The sequence below is a fragment of the Phoenix dactylifera genome, chromosome 3 (genome assembly GCF_051530095.1).
Source record: "Phoenix dactylifera cultivar Ajwa chromosome 3, Ajwa_hap1_PhDact_Kaust_v1.1, whole genome shotgun sequence".
Classification (NCBI taxonomy): Eukaryota; Viridiplantae; Streptophyta; class Magnoliopsida; order Arecales; family Arecaceae; genus Phoenix; species Phoenix dactylifera.
The window spans coordinates 53,155,105-53,182,078 of record NC_143192.1 but is presented as its reverse complement, the minus strand read 5'-3'; the positions used below and the strand labels follow the sequence as shown (position 1 = coordinate 53,182,078).

At 39.3% G+C, this 26,974-nt stretch overlaps 1 protein-coding gene across 1 annotated transcript; it reads left to right on the top strand.

The window, feature by feature from the left end:
* The first annotated feature begins 2,613 nt into the window (after positions 1-2,613).
* Positions 2,614-12,830, top strand: LOC103706134 (transcription initiation factor IIB). Its single transcript, XM_008790139.5, has 7 exons — positions 2,614-3,309; positions 4,103-4,127; positions 7,774-7,903; positions 7,987-8,117; positions 8,301-8,389; positions 11,862-11,938; positions 12,022-12,830. Exons 1-7 carry the CDS (start codon positions 2,957-2,959, stop codon positions 12,153-12,155), a joined length of 939 nt encoding a protein of 312 aa, XP_008788361.1. The 5' UTR covers positions 2,614-2,956; the 3' UTR covers positions 12,156-12,830.
* Positions 12,831-26,974: the final 14,144 nt, after the last annotated feature.

Sequence of the window (26,974 nt, the reverse complement as noted above, 5' to 3'; positions counted from 1 at the left end):
ATCAAAGAATCCAGATAGTACCTTCTAGCTAGTCTTTTTGAGTTAAATACTGAATTGTTACAAATAGTATCAAAGCGGACTCGGCCTATAATCTATGTAGACTAGAATGCACTACAGTACGGTTCATGATTTTTGTAATTAGATTTGAATTTTTGAACCCTTAGCCTATCGAGGACATCAGGACTTAAATAGCGGGGAGTACACGAGAACCGTGCAGACGTGTGTTTAGTCCAATATTGATTATTCGCTGGATTGATTTTGAATATTTATATAGAATTAAGAAATTTAAATTTTGGCTAGTCTCTTTTTTTTTTTTTTTTTTTTTTTTTTTTTTTTTTAACTGTCTAAAGGTTATGACCTAAGCTTCATCTCGTAGTATTCGTGCATTTACTGTCCAAAGGACTGTACTATGCATAGTGAGGTGACCTAGTCTTGACTCTTTTTTTCTTTTTTTTTTTTTGTGAAAAGTCTTGACTCTTTGTCTGCAAGATATACATACTGAGGTTGGACCACTCTTAAGTCTTTGTCTGTAAGGTGTATCTTCTTGTGCTTTTCTCTATCCAGTTGTTTAGATGGCAAGATGAGAATCCATATGCTGCAACAACTTTCATTTGCAATTTGTGCAAAATAATATATTAAGGACTATGATTACAATAGAAATGTTTGGATAGAGTGGTTGAATATCACTGATATATGATTCTGTTCTACGTTCTTCTGTCCTTTATTCAAATGCTATTTTGGAACAAGCTTCTTTGATTTCTGATTACTTTAATGCAGGTTTACGGGCTTGTTTATTATATTTTTGACATTTCAGTCGGACACAAATAACTCTTCAAATTGCAAAATTTTGAATTTATTATATGCGTAAAGAGAGGGGGAGCCCTTAGGCAGGATTTGAATCTGGATCCTATCAGTGCCAGCAACATTGTGGGCAATCAAGGCCCGAATTGCAACTACATCAGACGATTAAAAAAAAAAACAAAACAAACGCTTACTAAATTACATCATCTGCGCTAAGCTTATGCATGGACTTCTAAAAATTGAAACTTAGTTTGGTCTGGCTTCATGCCTACAATAATTTCTCGTATTGTTTGGATTTATAGACTTGGAATGTGATTCTAAATTACTAAATTAGACAAAAAAAAAATTATCTAGACTAGGGTTTTGGACCGGATCATTCAAGCGACAAAATTTTGCCATGCTATATATAAAACATAGAACAAGTAGATTATGAATAATGGGAAATGGAATTATAATTTGCCTTCATGTTGAAGCCCTACTACCTTAAACAACATTTTCGAGAAAAATCATTGTCTTATGAGTTCCAAAAAGCATATTGCTATGCCTTATTATGTTGCTTATTTCATTTTTTATGCATCATTATGGCTTTGTCCAAAATTAGGTGTCTTTTGCAGTTTTCCTTAAACTAATTTGGTTAGTTTAGCGTGATGACTGTTGGAAAAAGAAGGCAATGCTTTCGAGAAAAAATGCTTCCGTATATATGCCATTGTTTATTGTCATTTTCATCATAATTGTGATGGTCCATTACTGCAAGTATTATGTTTCTGATGTCCTTTAGCCAAGTAGTAATGACTGATTAGTCCATAAGCCACCTGAGTGTTGACACGAGCAACGAATTTTTTTATTTATTGAGAATACTTAATCTATGCCTTAAGCATAAATCATCATTGTAATTGTCATAACTTGGCCACCGTAATAGGTTTAATGATTGCTTGGACCGGGATTGAGGACTTCCTTTGTGGAGATTTGATCCTTCCCCCTCGTGGTGATGTGGCAACTCCTTTTAGATGTGCATCTCTTTTTGTGTTCTTCATGTGCATCTCTTTTGAAATTTATTTTTCATATTGCGACTTAACACTTTGGTGAGTCTGAATCTGTCTTTATTAATCCTTTATGGGGGTAAGGAGGGAAGTAAAACAAAACATAAAAATTTTTATGTTCAGGTGCTTCTTGAAAAAAGATATAATATAATATACATCCTTTGAATGAACAGATAAATTTCAAGTTAATGTAGGTGCTAAATATTTTCAATGTGCAACATTCTATTCCCCAATAAATAATGTGATATTATTTTCTAAAATTATTTTTGCTAACATATTTCTTTTAAAAAAATTAGAAACATGAATCGAAAAATTGAGTTTGAAACAATTTTTGCTTGTATGCATCCCATATGACCCAAATTAGTGGATTCTATCGGATCTATATTGGACAATAGGAATCTTATATCAATGATCCAAATCATCGGATATGATTTACTACTTTTATATTATTTACATATCAAAAATTATGAAATTTAGATATTTTTAGATTATGTATCCAGTGATAAAAAAATATTGGACAGCCTATATAAAATTATATTCTAATTTTTTTGATATAATTTTTAACAACTTCCACCATTAATGTAAGATCTCCATTGTATAATATATACTTGATGGAATGTAAGTAAATATCCATTCAAATATAGCCGAGTCAAAACTCTTTCTCCCTCTATGCATACATAATAGATTTTTTTTAATATTTTATATATATAATAGAATTTTTGTGTTTAGGTTTAGCAGTCTATTTAACCCAATCTATAGAATGTCAACCCCCATTAACGGAATCTAATCCAACCGACTTTGTTGAATTTATTTCAAGCCATTTTTATAGGTGGACTTTCGGTTCAAGAAATCGATTTAAATTAGCTCGGATTCAGACATATCCCAAAGAAGCTCCCGAGAGCCGCATTTCCGTTCCTTACACCTGCCTGCCGGTTAATTTCCCTCACCGGCTGCGCGGCGGGGCCGCGGAAAGAAAGAGCGAGAGAGAGATTGGAGGAGAGCTCGATCCATTGGATCGGTGAAGGAAGCTTCCGAGGCGGTGGTAATCGCGCGGAGCAAAGGAATAAAGAGAAGAAAAGAAAGAAAAAAGAGAGGAAGGGGGGAGAGGGAAAAAAATGGCGGAAGCGTTCTGCCCGGACTGCAAGCGGAGCACGGAGGTGGTGTTCGACCACTCGGCGGGGGACACGGTGTGCTTGGAGTGCGGGCTGGTGCTGGAGGCCCACTCCATCGACGAGACCTCCGAATGGCGGACCTTCGCCAACGAGTCCGCCGACAACGACCCCGTCCGTGTCGGCGGTCCGTCCAACCCGCTCCTCACCGACGGCGGCCTATCGACCGTCATCTCCAAGCCCAACGGCGCCCAGGGTGACTTCCTGTCCTCCTCCCTCGGCCGCTGGCAGAACCGCGGCTCCAACCCCGACCGCTCCCTCATTCTCGCCTTCCGCACCATCGCCAACATGGCCGACAGGTCTTTTTCTAGATCCAGCTCACCCTCATCTCCATCTACTTTCTTCTTCTTTTCTTTTTGTTTTCTTGATTTCTTGCTCCTTTCGTTGATCATTTCTGGGCTGCTGTTAGGTTAGGTATCGACTTCGATAATGAGAACGGGTTACATGGGTTTGTGAAATTCTATTGAACATGCCATATGTCTTTGGGAATTAAGAAATGGATCGAAGAATAATAGATCTTGGTAATGTTGTGAATCAACAAATAATGGCTAAAATCTGAACTGTAGATAGGATTAATCACTTGCATAATCTTAATTTAATTCAATGAACCCTTTTAATTTATTAACTGCAATCCATGACCTATGGTAGATGAGTGGAATATTGGCAAAATCGACGACATTTTTTTTCAGGGTCTAATGAAATGAAGCACATCTGTGTGTATTTGTACAAAACTTGAAACAATTTGCTGTTTGCTTCTAGCGGGTGCATCAATATGAAAATGAGACACACGAATGGCTGTATGTGTTAAAAAAAATTTGAACAGAAGTAGGAAACGGTTGAATGTTTTTTAAAAAATATTTGTTCCTCAAATGTCTTTTTTGCTTGTTGTTATAAATTGGGTCGTGAGCACTAGGGTAAACAATACTAACATGCCTTATGTTGATAATATTAATTACATATTGTTAGCTGTAAGGGTATGATATACTCTTTTATTTCCATGAAAAGATAAATCCAAATTGTCTTGTTGCATTTTATTTTAAATTTCAAGTTCAATGTTAAAGCTAGAACTGATCTAGTGGCCTTTCCTTTCAGGTTGGGACTTGTAGCAACTATCAAGGTACAAAACTAGCCTGCATATGGTCGTTATTCTAAAGTTTTGTTAAAAACAATAATTATTTTTTTGAGATGATTTTTCTTTCTTTCTTTTTTTTTGAAAGGAAAGAATATGGTTGTAAGGATGCTTTAGTTCCTCTATCGCTATCAGGCTGTATAAATCACATTGTTATTTTCTTAACATACTCTTGTTGCTTGGTCCTTCTGTCTTCTTTTGTATCAAATACTGGTTTCCCGTAGCTTACTAGATGTCTTACTTTTTTTGTAAGAAATATCTATTCCATTTATATTTTCTGATATTCTTTAATGATATTTATGGGAATGTCTTGTGGGTTTTCTCCTATGTCCTAAGATTTTTGCTGGTTTATTTACTCTTTTCTGTTTTGCAAATTGGAATTTGATATTGAGACTACTAGGATCCATCAGTTCATTGGTAGTGACAGCTAACTTCTGGATTCTTTAATGACAATTAAAATTTATATGAAAATTATATAAAACATCTGAACCACAGAAGCTTAAGCTTGAACATACAAGCCTTGTCCCATCGACATGTATTAGCTTCACAAGTCATAGCATTAGTCCATTTAAATTTGACAGCATTTTGCATCCATCTCCTGACTTGATAATTGCCCTTTGTATGTTGGTGCTAAACTCTTTACAAAAGCAACAATAGGCAAAAAAATGGCCTTAAATGAGTCCTTCAATACAACTTGATAAGATCTAAATTCCACCTATTGATTTTGCAGTCCAGACTCATATTATCAGGGATAGCTCTTTAAGATTTTTGTAGACTTTGGAAGCACCAAAGCAGTTTTGATGAAGAAGGAAGAAGGCAGGGTTTGTTGCATGGAGCTGCATTGCATTCTAACATTTAACTCATAAACAAAACAGCCTAATCAAAGCAGTGTTAGTAAATGTCTGCCTATTCTTGGATGTTCAATGGGTTTCCATTGGCCATCTTTGCTTTTTCTGTATATAAAGGAGGGTTAATGTGCTGAATTTGACGATTGAGTATTGATAGATGGCAAGAATCATAAGAATATTTAACACTTATTTAAAAACTTTTCACGTCACAACTAAGAGCTGCTATGCTAAGAGTGTTTGGATGCAGAACCACCTTTACCAACCTTTGGACTTAATATTAAGGGAATCTATCTTCATGATGGAGGAAGATCTAGCTTAATTTTAGAAGAAATGCTAGGCACAAGAAATGTTTAAGTAGTACTGAATTAATTGATTTATAATCATTGTTGACAACAAACTGTCCAGAATAGGGTCTCCTCAGGCATGGTGGTTATCTTCCAAAAATTAAATCTGAAATAGGACCACAGACTATCATAACCAGATACCCTATAGTTGATAAAACTGATATATCCGTATGTAATCTGACAGCGTGTCTTTATTGTGCTTGACACCTGTAACGTTGTTCATATTATATCATGCAAGTTCCATTCTTCTGTTAACAATGATTTAAGTTGTCCCTGGGTAGGTGATTTCGGTATGATGATAGAGACACCCAACTCTATTAGGAAGGATGGGCTTCAATCTTACTTTGAGCATTTAGTGTTTCTTTATTAACATCAGAGAAATTGTTTAGGAGTCAGATCAGATCTCAGATCTTTTTGATTCTTGCCTAGTTGTTTTAGCACTTAAAAGAAAAGAATAAAATAATTTGATAAAGAAGTATCATTAAATTGTAATTTGAATGTATAACAAAATAGGAAGTTCATCATGAAGTATTGAAAACATGTTGGAAGTTGTATCTTCATTTTCAAGTAGCAAATCTTCTTCTAGGATGTTAGCACCTAGGAAAATGCATAGTTACTTGGAGAAAGGTTTTAATCTCATCCTATATATTGGTTCGTATTTGTATTTTGTGCTTGCTAATATGATTCAGCCTATATCTCAACACTAATTTTATTGGTCTAATGAATCAATATATTTCCATATATTGGCTAATATCATATCAAACTATTGGCTCAAATTTCCTACTCCATTTTAGAATTTTAAATTACTTTTGAATATTAAATTTTAAAATCAATACTTAAGATGGAAGTTAATCACTGGTTTATTAGTTGAGATTCCAATATTTTGGTTCCTAGTGGTATTAACTTTTTTCTGAGACTAAACCAGAGGTTTCCTAATTTTGGCAGTTTTGGTTGGTTCTAGTCTAGTTTTGGTGACTTTCGCCTGACTGAAATTAGCTATAGATGCTTCTTAAGTATTATTTTTGTATTTACAATTATATTGAGGTTATTTCTTTATTTAAGCACATTAGCTAGATAATATTAATTTTTCATGATTTTCTTCCTTTTGCTTGAGTTACAAACAAGATAGATAATGAATATAACCTTGATTGGCTGAGTGGCTGAGGTGTAAAAGAAAGGCCCTCATCATAGCTTATTACAAAGACTAATTTGAACATCTAAATATGAGACATTTGAATGGTGTATCTCTTTGTATAAAAAAAGATACATTCTTTAATTACATGCAAATGATTAAATAGCCACTTAACTTGAACAATATCAGAATTCAACATATTTGTGGGTCCTGTTAGAAAATGAAAAAGATTTGAATGCACTCGGCACTAAAAGGTTTTAAAATTGATAACTATAATGAATTTTCAAACATCTGAAGTTCAAGAAAGAAATTTATACATTATATATAATATATACACGACAAAAATTAACAGTATACTAACACAGTTATACTCATATGTTATACGAATGCTAGCCTAAGATTATCAAAACTAAACAAATAAAGAATGTACTCAGTAGAAAACTTTCTGAAATGTTATGTAGTAACTTTTTCTTGACTTTTGTTTTCTACTTTTCTTCAATTTCTCTTAAAATTTTTCTCAAATCTTTTAGGCTGAGACTCGAAAACTTGGAGCAAAACTTCCAAAATCACCAAAAACTGCTGAAATCAGAACTCTATAAACCCGGGCAAAACCGAAACCCAATTTTTTTCAAATCTTGGTTCCTACAATATGGACCATAATCTCGGAAATCTTGATATCCTAGTTTTCCAGAATTTTCATCATAACCAAGATGTTGCGTGATCTATGTAACTAAATACCTTTCGTTGAAGGCAAGTTACAAGCATGAATATCTATGAACTTTTTTCATTTCATTTCTTGCTATAATTACATCTTCTACTTAATCCTTTCACTTTTACCTTCAATTTGCTAATTTAGATTTTTAGCTTTCAAGCTTTCATAATTCTAATTGATGGGTTCATTTAGATGTACATAGGTTCATTTAGATGCATTGCTTATCCCTTGCTGAACCTATGCTGATATTATGTGCAGTATCTGTGAATTGGATAGGAGTTATCTCTGTCTTTTCTGAAATTTATAAATTTTCTTTCTATCCTAGAGATTATCATCATTGAAGATCTGCCTTGTGTGCATGATCTGCTAGATGGAAGTAGTGTAGAGTATATTGTGTGTTTTGTTTATGCCAAACTGGAACTTTACTAGTAGTTGTTGCTGTCATCGTTTGAAGACTGGTTTGTGCTGTATCTGTACTTGGCTAGAGGATAGATAATGGTCAGTTCTGTGTGAATGCTCGGACTAAGATGCCTTTAGGGGGTTCATGTTGTTGGATTTTATCATCAAATAAATGACTGAAATGACTTGTTCTATAAAGGATAGAGCCAATGAGATATATAAGAAAGTGGAAGATCTGAAGTCCATTAGAGGACGAAATCAAGATGCAATTTTGGCTGCTTGTCTATATATTGCTTGTCGTCAAGAGGACAGACCTCGAACTGTAAAGGGTATGGCTGACATCTTATACTAGTCTCACTCTGAATTTATCATTTGGTATGTAAACTTCCTCAAGTCTTCTATTTCCAAATAGAAATCTGTTCTGTTGCCAATGGAGCTACAAAAAAGGAAATTGGTCGGGCAAAAGAGTACATTGTAAAGCAGCTTGAAGTTGAGATGGGTCAATCAATGGAAATGGGCACTATACATGCCGGAGATTTCCTGGTCAGTTTCGGTGTTATACCATATCTTCCCTTGGCTAGATTTTTTTATATATATGATTCATATTTTGCCTTTTGTTTTATAAATAGCCTTTTTTGTAGTTAAGATATTATATACCCCATCTTTGAAATTTGCAGTAGCCATTTTACTATAGTTTCTCAGTTTTGTTATCCTTTAATTTTGCAGCGGCGTTTTTGTTCGCATCTTGGCATGTCTAATCAAGCAGTCAAGGCTGCTCAAGAAGCAGTCCACAAGTCAGAAGAGCTTGATATAAGGTACATATATGGAAAGTTGATCTGTAGAAATTTTTGACAGATGCCTTTCACTTTCTGATTCCCTTTCTGTGATCTAGGAGATGTTCCTGATGTATCACCTACAGTTTCCTGATTGGTCTAACTAATCTAATAACTTCTCTTCCATGTAGTAAGCATCATTGTTGAAGTCCTTCTCCCTCTTCTGAACTGGCCTCATCATAAGTTCGAGGATGCTTTTTAGACCTCCTCTGGTCTATCCAATTGTCATGACGGCTAGCAAGCTTTCTACAGTCTGCTTGTACAGTTGTGCAACTGAAGGGCTTTAGGGTGACATATAAAGCCTTAAGGGTGCCTACAAGCATGCTATCTAATGACAGAATTCCATGCTTTATCTGAATAAATTTTTTTAGTACCTTGAACATTTTCTTATATTAAAAATTTTGAATCTAGATAGTAATTTTATATATTGCTAACATAATCAATTAAAATATTTATTGAAACAGTCAAGATGCATGAACATAGATAAATATTTTCTTTTGACATTTTGGTGACTATTATGAGCTGACAACTAAATCCTCATTAAATAATTGGCATGGCAATAAATGCACTGATACCAATTTAAAGAGTCAGTACGTATTGCTGCAATTGGACTCCAAAAGGCTGCTTGGTTGGCAGTTTTAGCAAAATGGTTTTATTGAATTCCTAAAATGAGCGAAGTTTATAAGATCACCAATTACTTACCTTTCATGAAACCTGTTTTGGAGAAATTGATTTGTCATGAAACCTGAAAAGTGAGTTTTCTAAATAGGTTGGCCCCTTTCTGTTTATCTCCACCCCGTAGGAACTACGAGATCAGCCCAAAGACGCCTTCGGCATCCAGGGGTCATGGACCGCCCACAGAGCCTGTTCAATCTTTAAAGTTGGCTTCTTTCTTTTTTCCATGAAACCTGTTTTACGGAAATCATGTTTTATGATCAATCAAAACTTACAGGCAACCAAAACAGGCCCTTTTTTTGTTCATTTTACTGAAAAGAATTCTCAATTTGTAAATTTACTTGATGTTATACTAGAAATAATTTTTTTTCTGCATGAAATGTCTTAAACTGTTGTGTATGTTGCTTAGTTGGGTGCACTGCTAACTTTCTAGGTTCTTGGGTCAATATATAATTCATGAAGTTGCAGTTGTCTAGGATTTCAGAGCCTTCAGACTCATTAAAAGTAGCTCTGCCTACACCGGTGCTTATGCTGCACCATGAGTCACATTTAGTCATCTTTTAATTGTCATAAGACAAGCAACCTAAATATATGATTCATATGTATAGAACATAGATTGTGAAACTGAAAAGAATCCATTCTTTTTAACTAGATGTATACAAATATGAAGGGTCTTAAAATGAAGTCTAATTTTTGTAAACATCAAAGTCACAAACTCTGCTCCTATTGACCAGTGAATTGAGAATAGTTACTAGAATGAACCTTATTCAAAACATCTTCCTGGCATTTGTTCTCATCTATGCTAAATGATGCCATTTTGCAAAATCTATTGACCTTTTTTAATGAAAATACTTTGGATTAGACTATGCAGTGTATGGAACTGTATGTACAGCATATCCACCTTTTCTACATGTGTGTATTTGCTTTGTCCAGTGTTGCACAGGATGAATTCGAGCTTTTGTAAATTGTAAAAAAACACCATGCTACAACCTGCCATCACTGGTTGACACTATTTCAATTTGGTTAGAGACAATTGATATTGCTTTCAATTTCCCTACTCAAGCTAGATACTAGATAATGCTGGCATTTGTTTTGTTATTGGTGCCTTGTAGTCAAAGTCAACTACACTGCTTTTTGGTAATGGTAACGTGGCACAGTTGTCAGGATCAAGTGTCATTGATCCAATTAGGATAGGTGAAGTGTCAAAATGTAGCTAAAGCACGTTATTAGAAGAATCTTTTGGTGCTGCGAGTGTCTTGTCTTAAACTTTTATCTTACTTTTCATGATGGCTCATAGCTCAGAGTTTAGATTCTTTCTTGGGAGGATATTGGAGCAAGGATATGCAGGGCCCAATTATTTCAAAGAGGCATGTTTGACACGGGGAAACATTTGATGCCATAATTGTCTGTCCTTTATTGTATTGGGATGACTGACTGACTGCTGGGGTGTTGACTGGAAAATCCTACTGTGGATTCTGAACATTTAGAGTGTCACCCTATGTTTAGAGAACTTGATATAGAATCTTTTAGAAACAGTCAAGTTCCAAGGCTCTGTATATACTTGTCAAGGAATGATCCTTCAGGAGAAGTTTGCTAAAAAGAAGCTAGTTTTGAGTGGATGTGAACTTTTTGCCCAAATGAATATGATGCTTAGTCTCCTATGCAACTTCTTTTGGATTTCTTGGTGCTAGATTTTCATTCACTTAATAATCTAGGACTGTGAGTTGGAGATGTAGTCTTGGGTGTCAGATGGGTTCATGTTCAGACGTAAAGATGCATAAAAAAGAAAGTATGACATGCTGTACGCTCTGGAATTTGGAACTTGAGGAATGAAAAGATCTGTTTTGAGAAACGCAGTGCGTCAAGGGAGTATGAAGAAGGAAGTTGTGATGCTGGTCTTGGGGCTAAGTGGTTTTACTTGTGCAAAAATGACTTGTTTGGGACTTTCATTTCTGTATCTGTTTGTTTATTTTTTCTTTTTCATTATCACACTTGCCATTTTCTTTTGTTGGATCCTTTTCTTTCATTTAGTTATCATGATAATTTAGAGGTTCCATATTATGTACTTAGACCTTCTCTACCCTTAAAACTTTTGAATGGCTATTTCTGCTGAAAAAGGAAGAGGTAGAGGAGTTTTTGTTATATGAAATCTGTATCTAACAATTCACAATGCAAAACTTATATCATATCCAGATATTACAATTCATAGGGACTTTGATGTGGATGAGTCACCCCATTTTTACTAGTCAAGTGATTAATAGTGTGATTCACACTGTTTTGACAAATTTTGTATTGATTTCATTCATGTCGTTATTGCTGAGATTAGGGTAATACTACAGATTGTAGCATGTGGATAAGAACCTCTACCTCATTTTACAGTACCTCATTTTACAGTAGGTTACATTGCTGACAGCTGCAAGTCTGCGGTTATCATAATCCAAATCCATGAACTGTTCACTTTTCTAATAAATTGATGTTGCATCTGGTTTCATCTCTTCCATATTCTTTAGTTTTGTTTGATTGACATTTTATGTCAAAGTTGATGTGTGTCGAACAATGGCATTGGTGGATTTTACACTGTCAAGAAAATTATCTTTCGCAGCAAGTAGTTCAGTTATTGAGATTGCTATGCCATCTTAAACCAGAACCCCTTAAACTTTTAGGGATAGTTTGTCTCGTATCTTGTTACTTTGCTCCAACTGTAGGAATGTAAAATATGAATATGTTCCTTGAATTTCTATTAATTAATCAGGATTTGCAACAACCATTGCTTTTGCAGGAGGAGTCCTATATCAATTGCAGCAGCTGTCATTTACATGATAACTCAGCTTTCAGAGGAGAAGAAACCTCTAAGAGGTTCAGAAACCATGTCATTGTCATCTGTTAAATCAGTGTGTTGTGTTTTCATCCTTTAGGGTGCTAACAGTGATATGTTACAGATATCTCATTGGCTACGGGAGTGGCAGAAGGCACTATAAGGAATTCATACAAAGATCTTTATCCCTACGCTGCAAGGATCATTCCAGCCTCATTTGCCAAGGAGCAAGATCTCAAGAATCTCTGCAGCCCATAGTTCATAATTAACCAGTTGCAGTAGAGCTACTCGAAAAATTCAGGACTGGCAGGTAGCATAGTGTGACTGATGGAGGCCATAAAAAATGCTTCACCAAACCACTCTATTTCCCACTCCAGTCCCAGCCGCATGGCGATTGTTGGGATGATACATAGAGCTCACCTGTCACCCGCTGATCCTGTGTACCGTACCAATCCCCAAACTGCTATGAGGGACTGATGCTCTCAGCGTGGAATAGAGTGGTGCTGGGAATCAGTACTTTCTGTTATGATACAAGGAGAATGCTCACATTCTTCGAGATGGACCTGTGAGTGGATTTCTGAAACAAACCTCAAGGAACAATTTTCCTTTTATTTACTTTCGCATTTTTCCCCTCTCAACATGTGAATAGGTTTCTGAATGTCTTTGCGTGATGAACTAACACCACCTTCCAAAGCAACCTAATCAGGTGGCTGTGGATACACATTTTAATTACCAGTCAGTCTGCCAAGCCTGTGACACTAGGCTAGGATAATGATAACTTTATAACCTGTGCATTTAATAGTTTTTGCCATGTAATTGAGCTTGAACCTTTGTAATTATACAAGTGATTCGACAGCTTTCTGTATCTGACCATTTAATTCTTGATTAATGTTCTACATAAAATATGAGATCAGATAGCATGTTCTATTACGATGTTTTTGCAGTACTATCCTGGCTTGACAAAAAGGTTATTCAGAGTGACCTTTGATTAATAAAAAATTGGCGTTACAGGTTCGTGCTAACCTTTTATTGGCAGGCAATTAACACCCGGCCTTCTTCGGTAATAGTTTATGGTTTTTGTTCTACTTATATGGTTAAGGCGATCCATGTGGTCATCCAAATTTGGTATGTGTCGGTCGCCATTGCGGAGCTCAAAATTTGAGCAGAGAAAGTTTTGCCCTTTTTCTTTAGGAAGAAAATAGAAAGAGAAAAGATGATCGGTTTTAGTAAGCGTCCGTGTGCTTGGTCGGAGCGCTGTTTCTCTGCTGTGGGTTCTGGTACTGGCTACGTTTCCTGCACAGAGCACAGCTGATGGCTGATGAATAAAGGTCTTCATGCCGAAGCCAATGGTGAGACACTGCACCATTATTTCCATGACGAGCAAGAAACTTATCAGCGAACATGGAGCAGTCCTGTTGGGCATTTCCAGTTAATCTTTCGTGCTGCCACTGTACAGGCTGAATGATCAGGGAGCAATTGGAAAGTTCAACATAACTGGACTTTTTTATTTTGAGTTGCCAATTGATTTCCTCCAATAAGATTGTCAAATTTGTATGTGGTTGTTACTCTTGTAGGTTACTTTGATATTAGGAGGAGAGGTTAATCTCTGTCTTTTCTATTCTATATCCATCGTGCTCTAAGGGGGTTGACTCTTAACTGAAATCCATTGTCTATTCTAATCTCTTTTCCACTTGGTAAGAGGCAATGCCATCCGAGCAAGTGCATGATGGTTTATCTTGTTAAAAATAAAAACTAAAGGTTTTTAATATTAGGAACATCGAATAATCCTTCCCTTAAACCACTCTTCCGATATTCCTGCACCGGCTGCATGATCCATGTATATCTCCAAAGATGTGATCACTCCCAGTTGATTGTTCCGTTAACACTTCTCCCTCCTATATGTATCTCACAACTAAATAGAAAAGCCATCAAGATTTCTTCTGCTATATGGCATCAGAGCGCTCCTTCCTCCAACGTCCTTTTCTCCTTTCTTTTTTCTCACGGCTTCCAGCGATTCCTCCAATGCCGCTACTGCTGTTGGTAATATCCCCACCACCACTACTCCGCAACTGATCTCGATCAATGCAGCAACCCAACTTCCTCTGAAGCTTACGTCGTCTAACTTCTCCTCCTAGCGTGTCCAATTTGTTTCCCTCCTCATCGGCTATGATCTCATGGGTTACGTTGACGGTACAAACCCATGTCCGCCGAAGGAAGACCTGTCCTCCTCTTCCTCCTCCGCTTCAACGTCTCCTTCTCCAGCGTATCTTCTCTGGTTTTGGGAGGACAAGCTCTTGCTTCATGCAATACTGGCTTCCGTTTCCGAAGCCGTTATCCCACTAATTGCTATGTCGGAGACGTCTCATACCGTTTGGTCGAAACTATCTCGACTCTGTGCCAATCGTTCTCGTACCAGAGTCATACAGCTAAAGGAGGATCTTACCCATATCCAACGTGGTTCACGATCTGTAACCGACTTCTTGCATGCTGTGAAGATCATTGCTGATGAGTTAGCCGTTATTGATACATCTCTCTCAGCAGACGACATTACTCTTCATGTCCTTAATGGACTCGGACCAGACTATCAGGATATTGCTACTCCAATTCGTGCTCGTGAGAATCCTCTCACCTTTGAGGAACTGCATGATCTGTTGCTCGGCCATGAAAGCTATATTCAGTGCCTAGAGACGTCCACGTCCACTCTGGTTGCAACTGCTAACTCCACCCAACGCCGGGCTTCCAACTTCCACAAGTACCCCAACATGAAGAACTCTCGACCTCATTCTGGCAAGTCTAGGCCTCATCGTCGTCCTAATATGGCCTCCATCACTTGCCAACTTTGCAATATTCTAGGACACTCTGCTAAAACTTGTCGTGTGTAGCCACGACCTAGCGTCTCTGCCAACTGTGCATCTCCTACCTTTTCTTCTTCAAACAAGAAATGGCTAGTTGATTTGGCGGCATCCCACAACATCACTTTCGATCTTGCCAATCTCTCAATTCACTCCGAATATGATGGCACAGATGAGGTTGCCATCAGTGATGGATCAGATTTGCGTGTAATACATATCGGCTCTACGACCATTCCCTCTCCCACTCGTTCCTTCAAGCTTTCTAATACTCTCTGTGTTCCGTCGATTAATACAAACCTAATTTCAGTTTATAGCTTCACTAAAGACAATGATGTCTTCCTGGAATTTCATCCGTTTCACTTTCTTGTGAAGGATCGGAGAACGGAGGCGATGCTTCTTCAAGGTAGATGTCAAGATGGGGTTTATCCACTACCACCATCAATGAAATCTGCTTCTGCTACTTCCTTGGTCTGCAAACGAACTGCCATTGAAGTCTGGCATCGCCGCTTAGGCCATCCCTCCAACAAAATTCTTTCCAGAGTACTTAGTCGTTTTTCTATACCCACTCTGTCTTCCTCACATGGGAACTCTTTATGTATTTCATGTCAGTGCAATAAAAGTCATCGCCTTTCCTTTCGCCGAACTTCTCTGACGAGTACTCGTCCATTAGAATACCTTTACATAGATGTTTGGGGTCCAACAAGCTACTGCTCCATTGACGGCTACCGCTACTATGTTGTAATAACCCCAAAATATTTTTTTTATATAAAAAGGGATAGAATAGTCCTTTTCAATTAATATAAGGGGTAAAATAGGAAAGAATCAAAAGATAATGGCATAGTTGTAGATGCATTGAAGTGGTAAGGGTAAAATTGGAAGGAATCAAAAGTTAATGGCATAACGGTAGATATGTTGAAGTGTTAGGGGCAAAATGGGAATTTAATAATATTAAACAAAGGGTGAATAGTGTCTTGATGTGATTTAATTGGAGGGTTTGAGCTGGCTTTTGGAATGAAACCGAGAGAAAGAGGGAGGGGGTTCTCAGGCGTGAAACGGAGGAAAGAAAGAAAGAAAGAAAGAAAAAGAGAAGAAGAAGAAGAAGAAAGAAGAAGAGGAAGAAGATTCGAGGAGGAAAGAGATCCCGGTTGTACTTCCAGCTGAAGGAAAAAACGTAGATCTCCTTCTCCTCTACGCAAGGACCTCGATTTCCAAAAAAAAAAAAGGTAAATATCCATCCCTATCTAGTCTTTTGATGACATTAGGCTATACAAAGGGTGGATATAGTCTAGAGGGGTCAGATAAGGGTTGTAGAGGTGGTTAAAAGAGAAAGAATCGGATTTCGACAAATTTTTCCGGCACTACGGAAAAACTGTGTCAAAGTCCCAACTTCGGCGAATTATTTAGGGGGTCAAATGGCCTCCGATGATGATGCATGTTATCTCTTTGGAATCCTCTGTGAGTGTAGAATGTTAGATAAAAATTTCATCAAATTTGGAGTCCTGAAAGTGGATCAAAATCGGGATGAAGTAACCCACTGTCAGTTCGGGTTACTGTTCATCCGGGTAGAAAATAGGGGATTTCATGCTATAATAGGGTATTAAGCCTAAATCAAGCTAAAAGGGACCTTGTACTCATGCAAGGGAGTCCCTAATACACATAAATGGTGAGTTAATTAATTAAAAAGGAAAAGAAGAAAGAAAAGAAAAGATTTAGGGAACAGGGGAGTTGAATCAATTAAAGTTTCCTATGTTATAATTGGCACGTAGATTATAGCCCTTGATACAAGACTAAATGTATTGTAAATGCATGTCACAGTTGGGCAAGAAGCTAGGGAACAAGAGGAAGAAGTTCCCCACTGCCTGCTGTAGATTTTTGGAGGCGTATCAGGGCTGTGCCAGATTGACAGGTGAGTGGGAGTCATGTACTTTGCACCATGAGCATCCTTAATTCATTTTCATGAATGTCGCCAAGTGTGAATTGATTCCACTTGAGCATATTGATTGATATTGTAGTAGATTCCTCTATAACCTTGATTCTCCATGCTTAATTATTCTGTACATGCATTTGAGGGAACATTGAGAGGAATTACGAAGGGTTGATGAGTAATCAAATTGATTCCGAATTGTGAAATGATTTCTTTTGTAAATTGATTTCATTTCCTCTATTTTAAAGACTTGTGAGTCGTAGCTTGATTATACTCTTTTATGAGTAATTAAATTGGTTCCAAATTGTGAAATAACTTCTTTTGTAAATTGATTTCATTTCCTCCATTTCAAAGATTTGTAGAGCCTTTTTAGTGGTATATTGAGTTGTATTGCACTTTCTTGACCCTCACTCCTAACCCTGATGTTAGTTTATGATTGGGTCATGATCGAGTGAGTGGTAATCTTGATTATACTCCTTTTTAGTAGAGTATTGGGAGGGTGCATTATGGCATTTATGCATGGCTTAGCAGTATCTGCAGGACACCTATAGTCGATGGGGTTGAACATCGGCCTTTGTGCACATAGTAGCCTTCTGGGTGGGCGGAGCCCAGTCCCTTCCTAGGGGGGGACACGGCCCTAGGCGTAGGATCGGCCGGTCCTACGACTTATATTCTGCTTGCCGCCGGGCATAGTAAGACCCCGCGAGGTGCAGTATGGCTTTCCGCGGATGTAGAATTCCCGCGAGGTGCCGTTTAGTATGTAGATGTGAGATGGATTTCTGTTCTGGATACTGGCCAGCATTTACATGATCAGTGTGGTGTCTTATCCTGCATATGCATGTGACAGTAGGGAGTTGTTGCTGGTTCGCCTGGGGCGTAAAACCCACCTCCTGATAGCTGTCTAGCATTTATGTTATCGGTATGGTGTCTTATCCTGCATATGCATGTGACAGTAGGGAGTTGTTGCTGGTTCGCCTAGGGCGTAAAACCCACCTCCCGACAGCTGTCTAGCATTTATGTTATCGGTATGGTGTCTTATCCTGCATATGCATGTGACAATAGGGAGTTGTTGCTGGTTCGCCTGGGGCGTAAAACCCACCTCCCGACAGCTGTCTAGTGATGATTTACATATTGGTGTGGTGTCATATTCGATGTATGCATATGGCAGTAGAGAGTTGTTGCTGGTTCGCCTGGGGCGTAAAACCCACCTCCCGATAGCTGTCTTGTTGATGATTCAGCCTATTGACACCTGATTTATATGATTCGGTACTATGACATGTTGAGCATATTCATGAGCAGCATATATGTTGACTTGATTATTCCATATATGCTTCAGATGAGTTGATATTGATTGTGGTGATATTGATGACTTACTCCATATTCTCTATGTTGAGATCATGTTCATCTTATTATTGATCTTGAGATTTCACCTCGAGCCATGATTATATCTGGTCTCATGTGCATAGTACTCTCTACTCCACTCACTGAGTATTTATATACTCACTCCCCAGTTTGGTGTTTTTGATTGCAGGGCAGGTATTGTATAGAGAAGAGCAGGATTAGTGGTTGCCTGCTAGCTGTGCCGCTCCATAGTATAGTATAGTATAATGTAGATAGAGGTTTATACCCTTTTGGTGTATTATAAACCTTCTATTGTATATAGTGTATAGTTACAGTCATAGATCCTGTTGTGGATATGGGTTTGACCATGGATGGAATGGGAACCAGATTTTTATACATATGAGTTATATGCCTGAGATATTGTATTGATATATATTGTCCAGGTTCATTATGTGACGGATTATGTGATTGCTGCTCTGACAGGTAGTGTGTTGTATGTATTGAGATAATCCTGACAGGTCACTATAGGAAAAGTGATCATTTTGTGCATGCATCATGCCAAATTTTTCAAGATTTATTGATGATTGATAGGTAGTAGGGTTCTACGCGGTGGCTGGTGGCCTTATGCCTACCCGCACCCTAGGACCGTCGCGGCGGCCCGCCGGGAACGGGGCGGGGGTCGTGACAAAGCTTGGTATCAGAGCAAAGGTTAAGAAGAGTCCTGTCAGAGCAATAGGATGAGTCAGGATTAAGTATAGGATTATACTATGGAGCATAGGATTTTTCTGTATGTTATTTTATGAGTCATTTACAACTCAGTAAAATATATAATGACTCAGTGTGTAACGACCATCCTCTCTTTTTGACTTTTTTAGAGAGATATAAAGAATACCTCCAAGGAGAGGACCTGCTCGTCCTGGAAGGAGGATGGAGCCAGATATAGCATTGGATGCGGGTTCTGCACATGTCGAGCCCCAAAGAGAAAAACCTCCTCCTGCTGATAGACGGAGGGTTGATGATCAAGGAGATGTAGGAAGTAGAGATACATTGATGGAACAGTTACTGGCGGAGAATCAGGCTCTGAGGGAGCAGATTGCTCGGGGGAAATCTCCTGCCCCGTCAGTAGTATCCATCCCACCTCCTGTACCTGTGCCAAAAAGTTTGGCCAGGCGGGCTCTAGATGATGAGGGGATTACTGTACAGGAATTTCTGAGGCTCAGAACCCCAGAGTTTAAGGGGGAAGAAGGTGAAGATCCTCAGAGATTCCTGGAGGAGACTGAAAAGATGATACGGAGACTGCCCTGTTCTGATGCAAGGGCAATAGAACTTGTAGGGCTTACAATGAAGGAAGATGCCTGGGACTGGTACCAGAGGCACGTGGAGGACAGATTGTACAGTAGGAATCCTCCAACCTGGGAAGAGTTCAGACAAGCAGTGATGGATGAGTTCTTGTCTCCAGCTGAGAGGCAGAATCGGGCTCTTCAGTTTGAGAGGCTGAAGCAGATGCCCGGAATGAGCGTATCTGAGTACGCTCGTGAGTTTACTAGATTGGGGAAGTATGCTCCTTACATCATCCCCACTGAAGCTGCCAGGATAGAAAGGTTCAGGCGGGGTCTGATTTTCCCGCTTTATAATGCAGTATTGGCAGTAGAGGTCCCCACCTTGTCTAGGCTGATTGATAAAGCAAAACAGTGGGAGACCAGAAACAAAGAAGAAAGAGCTGAAAGAGAACAGAGAAAAATGAGTGTGGGGAAGGAGCAAAGCAGTAGAGGTAGATCTGAGGGAGTAGATCTCTTGGAGGACCCGACGGAGCAGTCTGTATGCTCAGCTCCACCTGCCCCACGTAAGAGGAAATGGAGGGAAAGAGGTCAATCACAAGATACTTTTCTACCATCAGTACCTCGTCCTCCAGTCACTATGGCCAGAACTGAATCTAGGTTCCAATCATGGCCAGTATGTGGCATATGTGGGAAGCAGCACCCTGGCAGATGCAGAATGGGTCAGGGAGTGTGCTACAGATGTGGACAGCCGGGTCATTTTGTCAGAGAATGCCCGCAGGGTGCCACCCAGCAGTTTGTGCCTTTGGCATCCTATCCTTCTGTGCAGATGGACAGGCCTAGTAGTAGGGAGCCTGTAGGCAGAGGTAGAGGTCAAGCACAAACATCACAGCAGAGTGCTGGACCATCTCAACTGTCAGCTCCAGTAGGCAGAGGGCAAGGAAGGGTGTTCACGGTAAATCCACAGGAGGCACAGACATCGAATGCAGCTATGACAGGTAATTTACTCTTTTAAATTCGAGGACGAATTTTATATAAGGGGGGGAGGATGTAATAACCCCAAAATATTTTTTTTATATAAAAAGGGATAGAATAGTCCTTTTCAATTAATATAAGGGGTAAAATAGGAAAGAATCAAAAGATAATGGCATAGTTGTAGATGCATTGAAGTGGTAAGGGTAAAATTGGAAGGAATCAAAAGTTAATGGCATAACGGTAGATATGTTGAAGTGTTAGGGGCAAAATGGGAATTTAATAATATTAAACAAAGGGTGAATAGTGTCTTGATGTGATTTAATTGGAGGGTTTGAGCTGGCTTTTGGAATGAAACCGAGAGAAAGAGGGAGGGGGTTCTCAGGCGTGAAACGGAGGAAAGAAAGAAAGAAAGAAAGAAAAAGAGAAGAAGAAGAAGAAGAAAGAAGAAGAGGAAGAAGATTCGAGGAGGAAAGAGATCCCGGTTGTACTTCCAGCTGAAGGAAAAAACGTAGATCTCCTTCTCCTCTACGCAAGGACCTCGATTTCCAAAAAAAAAAAAGGTAAATATCCATCCCTATCTAGTCTTTTGATGACATTAGGCTATACAAAGGGTGGATATAGTCTAGAGGGGTCAGATAAGGGTTGTAGAGGTGGTTAAAAGAGAAAGAATCGGATTTCGACAAATTTTTCCGGCACTACGGAAAAACTGTGTCAAAGTCCCAACTTCGGCGAATTATTTAGGGGGTCAAATGGCCTCCGATGATGATGCATGTTATCTCTTTGGAATCCTCTGTGAGTGTAGAATGTTAGATAAAAATTTCATCAAATTTGGAGTCCTGAAAGTGGATCAAAATCGGGATGAAGTAACCCACTGTCAGTTCGGGTTACTGTTCATCCGGGTAGAAAATAGGGGATTTCATGCTATAATAGGGTATTAAGCCTAAATCAAGCTAAAAGGGACCTTGTACTCATGCAAGGGAGTCCCTAATACACATAAATGGTGAGTTAATTAATTAAAAAGGAAAAGAAGAAAGAAAAGAAAAGATTTAGGGAACAGGGGAGTTGAATCAATTAAAGTTTCCTATGTTATAATTGGCACGTAGATTATAGCCCTTGATACAAGACTAAATGTATTGTAAATGCATGTCACAGTTGGGCAAGAAGCTAGGGAACAAGAGGAAGAAGTTCCCCACTGCCTGCTGTAGATTTTTGGAGGCGTATCAGGGCTGTGCCAGATTGACAGGTGAGTGGGAGTCATGTACTTTGCACCATGAGCATCCTTAATTCATTTTCATGAATGTCGCCAAGTGTGAATTGATTCCACTTGAGCATATTGATTGATATTGTAGTAGATTCCTCTATAACCTTGATTCTCCATGCTTAATTATTCTGTACATGCATTTGAGGGAACATTGAGAGGAATTACGAAGGGTTGATGAGTAATCAAATTGATTCCGAATTGTGAAATGATTTCTTTTGTAAATTGATTTCATTTCCTCTATTTTAAAGACTTGTGAGTCGTAGCTTGATTATACTCTTTTATGAGTAATTAAATTGGTTCCAAATTGTGAAATAACTTCTTTTGTAAATTGATTTCATTTCCTCCATTTCAAAGATTTGTAGAGCCTTTTTAGTGGTATATTGAGTTGTATTGCACTTTCTTGACCCTCACTCCTAACCCTGATGTTAGTTTATGATTGGGTCATGATCGAGTGAGTGGTAATCTTGATTATACTCCTTTTTAGTAGAGTATTGGGAGGGTGCATTATGGCATTTATGCATGGCTTAGCAGTATCTGCAGGACACCTATAGTCGATGGGGTTGAACATCGGCCTTTGTGCACATAGTAGCCTTCTGGGTGGGCGGAGCCCAGTCCCTTCCTAGGGGGGGACACGGCCCTAGGCGTAGGATCGGCCGGTCCTACGACTTATATTCTGCTTGCCGCCGGGCATAGTAAGACCCCGCGAGGTGCAGTATGGCTTTCCGCGGATGTAGAATTCCCGCGAGGTGCCGTTTAGTATGTAGATGTGAGATGGATTTCTGTTCTGGATACTGGCCAGCATTTACATGATCAGTGTGGTGTCTTATCCTGCATATGCATGTGACAGTAGGGAGTTGTTGCTGGTTCGCCTGGGGCGTAAAACCCACCTCCTGATAGCTGTCTAGCATTTATGTTATCGGTATGGTGTCTTATCCTGCATATGCATGTAACAGTAGGGAGTTGTTGCTGGTTCGCCTAGGGCGTAAAACCCACCTCCCGACAGCTGTCTAGCATTTATGTTATCGGTATGGTGTCTTATCCTGCATATGCATGTGACAATAGGGAGTTGTTGCTGGTTCGCCTGGGGCGTAAAACCCACCTCCCGACAGCTGTCTAGTGATGATTTACATATTGGTGTGGTGTCATATTCGATGTATGCATATGGCAGTAGAGAGTTGTTGCTGGTTCGCCTGGGGCGTAAAACCCACCTCCCGATAGCTGTCTTGTTGATGATTCAGCCTATTGACACCTGATTTATATGATTCGGTACTATGACATGTTGAGCATATTCATGAGCAGCATATATGTTGACTTGATTATTCCATATATGCTTCAGATGAGTTGATATTGATTGTGGTGATATTGATGACTTACTCCATATTCTCTATGTTGAGATCATGTTCATCTTATTATTGATCTTGAGATTTCACCTCGAGCCATGATTATATCTGGTCTCATGTGCATAGTACTCTCTACTCCACTCACTGAGTATTTATATACTCACTCCCCAGTTTGGTGTTTTTGATTGCAGGGCAGGTATTGTATAGAGAAGAGCAGGATTAGTGGTTGCCTGCTAGCTGTGCCGCTCCATAGTATAGTATAGTATAATGTAGATAGAGGTTTATACCCTTTTGGTGTATTATAAACCTTCTATTGTATATAGTGTATAGTTACAGTCATAGATCCTGTTGTGGATATGGGTTTGACCATGGATGGAATGGGAACCAGATTTTTATACATATGAGTTATATGCCTGAGATATTGTATTGATATATATTGTTCAGGTTCATTATGTGACGGATTATGTGATTGCTGCTCTGACAGGTAGTGTGTTGTATGTATTGAGATAATCCTGACAGGTCACTATAGGAAAAGTGATCATTTTGTGCATGCATCATGCCAAATTTTTCAAGATTTATTGATGATTGATAGGTAGTAGGGTTCTACGCGGTGGCTGGTGGCCTTATGCCTACCCGCACCCTAGGACCGTCGCGGCGGCCCGCCGGGAACGGGGCGGGGGTCGTGACATATGTGATCTTTCTTGATCACTACACCAAGTACTGCTAGTTTTTCCCTCTCGTTCACAAATCCGACGTTTTATCTATCTTTCAAAAACTAAAACTTATGCTCGAAAAGCAATTCAGTTATTCTATCACAAAGCTCTACTCTGATGATGGGGGTGAATTTACCAAACTTCAACCCTATCTCCTACTTCATGGCATTAGTTGGTATACCACTGCACCCCATACTCCCCAACAAAATGGAACGAGTGAACGCCGACATCGACAAATAGTTGAAACTGATCTCACTCTTCTTCGCCAAGCCTCTCTTCCATCTTCTTTTTGGTCTCATGCTTTTCAAACTGCCGTCTACCTCATCAACCGGCTGCCTACTCCTCTTCTCACCAACAAATATCTGTTTGAAGTACGCTTTGGCCGACCCCCTCATCCGGCAAAACTCAGGATCTTTGGCTATCAGTGTTACCCTTGGCTCAAACCCTATGCATCCAATAAACTTGATCCCAAGTCGCATCCTTGTCTGTTTCTTGGCTACTCTACATCTCAAAGTGCCTACAAATGCACGGATCTGGAATCCTCCAAAATATACATCTCCTAGCACATTATCTTCGATGAGGCTCTCTACCCGTTCGCCACTATTCGCTCCTCACCTTCGGCCTCTCCAAGGGAAGCTTTAGCAGATTTTCTGATGCCGCTAGTACCACCAGTGGTTACAACTTCACCTGACATATCTTCTCTTGTGGGCTCATAATCCACCAATCTCCCTGCAGGTAACTCTCCACAACAACTTGAGCCATTACCTTCTCCAGCTCCACCTGTTTCATCCCCGAGCATCGTCCCGGTTCCCGTTCTGCCTCCTCCACCTCCCACTCATACTCGTATACACCCAATGATCACCAGATCTTGCAATCATATCTTTAAACCTAAACAACATTATCTTGTCACCAAGCATCCCCTTCCTCCACCCATTGAGCCCACCTATGTTACACAAGCACTTAAAGATCCTCATTGGCGACAGGCCATGTCAGATGAGTTCACTGCCCTCGTTCGCCATGGGACTTGGGACCTGGTACCCTGTCCGGCTTCTAGCAACCTCGTTAGGTGCAAGTGGGTGTTTCAGATCAAAAGACACCCTGATGGATCCATTGCTTGGTATAAGGCACGGCTTGTTGCCAAGGGCTTTCATCAACGCCCAGGGATTGACTATACCGAAACCTTTAGCCTTGTTGTGAAGCTAGTTACAATTCGGACGGTGCTCGCTATTGCAGTTTCGAAGGGTTGGCATCTATGGTAACTGGATGTTAACAACGCTTTCCTTCATGGCACTCTCACTGAGCGAGTGTACATGGCTCAACCTCCTGATTTTCTTGACTCTGCTTCACCTTCTCATGTCTGTCGATTGAAGAAATGAATCTACGGTTTAAAACAGGCTCCACGTGCCTGGTACCAGGAACTCGCTCGTGTCTTCTTCATCTTGGTTTCTTTAACTCAAAGGCTGATTCATCATTGTTCATCTATCACAAGGACTCCATTATCATATACATCCTTGTATACGTGGACAATATCATCATCACTGGAAATCACCCAGCAGAGATCTCCCATGTTGTCCACAAGCTAAGCTCTAGCTTCTCTCTGAAAGATTTAGGCCCACTGCATTTTTTTCTTGGCTTCGAAGTTCTCTCTACTACTCAAGGTCTGTTTCTTTCCCAGCACAAATACATTCGGGACTTTTTGGATCGTTCTCCCATGAGTGGCACTAAGGCTATCACCACCCCTCTTGGTACCAAAGAGCACCTGTCTTTGGATAATGGCTCCGGTGCCGTGGACAGTACTACCTATCACCGCATAATTGGAGCTCTTCAATATCTCGGCTTCACCAGACCTGACATTACCTTTGCAGTAAACAAGCTTGCTCAGTTCATGCATAGACCTACCATGCAGCACTGGATAGCAATGAAGCGAGTCTTGCGCTATCTCAAACACACCATCCATCATGGTATTCTTCTTCGTCGGAGCCCAAACCTTACTCTTCGTGCATACTCAGATGCAGACTGGGCAGGTAACCAAGATGATCGGACTTCTACCACGGGCTATATCATCTTCCTTGGTGATTGTCCGATATCATGGAGCACACGGAAGCAACGAGCCATTGCACGCTCTGCCACTGAAGCAGAATACCGGACTCTAGCTACTTCATCCTCTGAATTAGTCTGGATCCGATCTCTTTTAAAGGAACTCGACCTTCAGATTCCCACTGCACCCACGCTATTCTGTGACAATATTGGCACTACGCAGCTTAGCCTTAATACCATCATGCATTCTCGCATGAAATATATTGCCATTGATTTGCACTTTGTTCATGATCTGGTCACCAAGGAAATCCTGACTGTATCTCATCTCAGTACCCTTGATCAGCTCGCGGACCTGCTCACCAAGGCTCTTCCTCGCCGGTAGTTTCATCTGCTCAGTTCCAAGATCAGTGTAGCTAATGGTACACACGTCTTGCAGGGCCATATCAGGAACATCGAATAATCCTTCCCTTAAACCACTCTTCCGATATTTCTGCACCAGCTGCATGATCCATGTATATCTCCAAGGATGTGATCACTCCCAGTTGGTTATTCTGTTAACACTTTTCCCTCCTATATGTATCTCACAACTAAATAGAAAAACCATCGAGATTTCTTCTGCTATATCTAAAAGAAATGAAAAACTGCTGACATACCCGTTATATGAACAAATATCCCAGCATACTGGATTATATTAGCTAGAGTGTTGGAATATTATGCAATGATGAGTGTTGGATGCTAAAGTACGTAAAGACACGGAAGCAATAAGAAAATGTGGAATAAAACTTGATAGCTGAAAATAAGAATATAATATAAAAGTAAGCATAAAATTGTGCAGACTTATGCAAGCGTATGTCTAATTAGATATTATTTATATAATAAAAAAATATTAGATACTTATAGAGGGCCAAGAATCTAAATAATATCTTTTTAGCTAACCTTTTTGGATAAGAGCTTTTATTACAGACGGTATACTGACCCATATGATAGCCCGCATGAACTTGGGGGCTAGCGTGGGCCCCTTTGGAGCTTACTACAAGCCCATAATGGTATGTGCTCGTCTTCTAGCTAGCCTTTAGATTTTAGATCACAACAAAAGCGTGGGTGATATGCATGTGAGATTGCTGAAAAGCATAGTTTTAATGAAGAATAAGCTTGATCGAGATTAACTTAGATGAATTTAGACATTGAGATGGACTCCATACTTGCAAATTCTCATGTGATAATGTGAATAAGCATGATCATGCTTGATTTCAAGTTACTTGAACTTGAAATATTAATTAGCTATTGCACTGATTTCATAGAATTGATAATATATATAAGTGATAAATAAATAAATAGATGAGTCGACATCTTTCAA

What these genes read in the sequence shown, in the direction of transcription:
- LOC103706134 (XM_008790139.5), top strand. Translation starts at nt 2,957, where the DNA reads ATGGCGGAAGCGTTCTGCCCGGACTGCAAGCGGAGCACGGAGGTGGTG. An exon ending in TACATGCCGGAGATTTCCTG is followed by an intron (nt 8,118 to 8,300) that starts GTCAGTTTCGGT and finishes TTAATTTTGCAG; the next exon opens with CGGCGTTTTTGTTCGCATCT. An exon ending in TCAGAAGAGCTTGATATAAG is followed by an intron (nt 8,390 to 11,861) that starts GTACATATATGG and finishes TTGCTTTTGCAG; the next exon opens with GAGGAGTCCTATATCAATTG.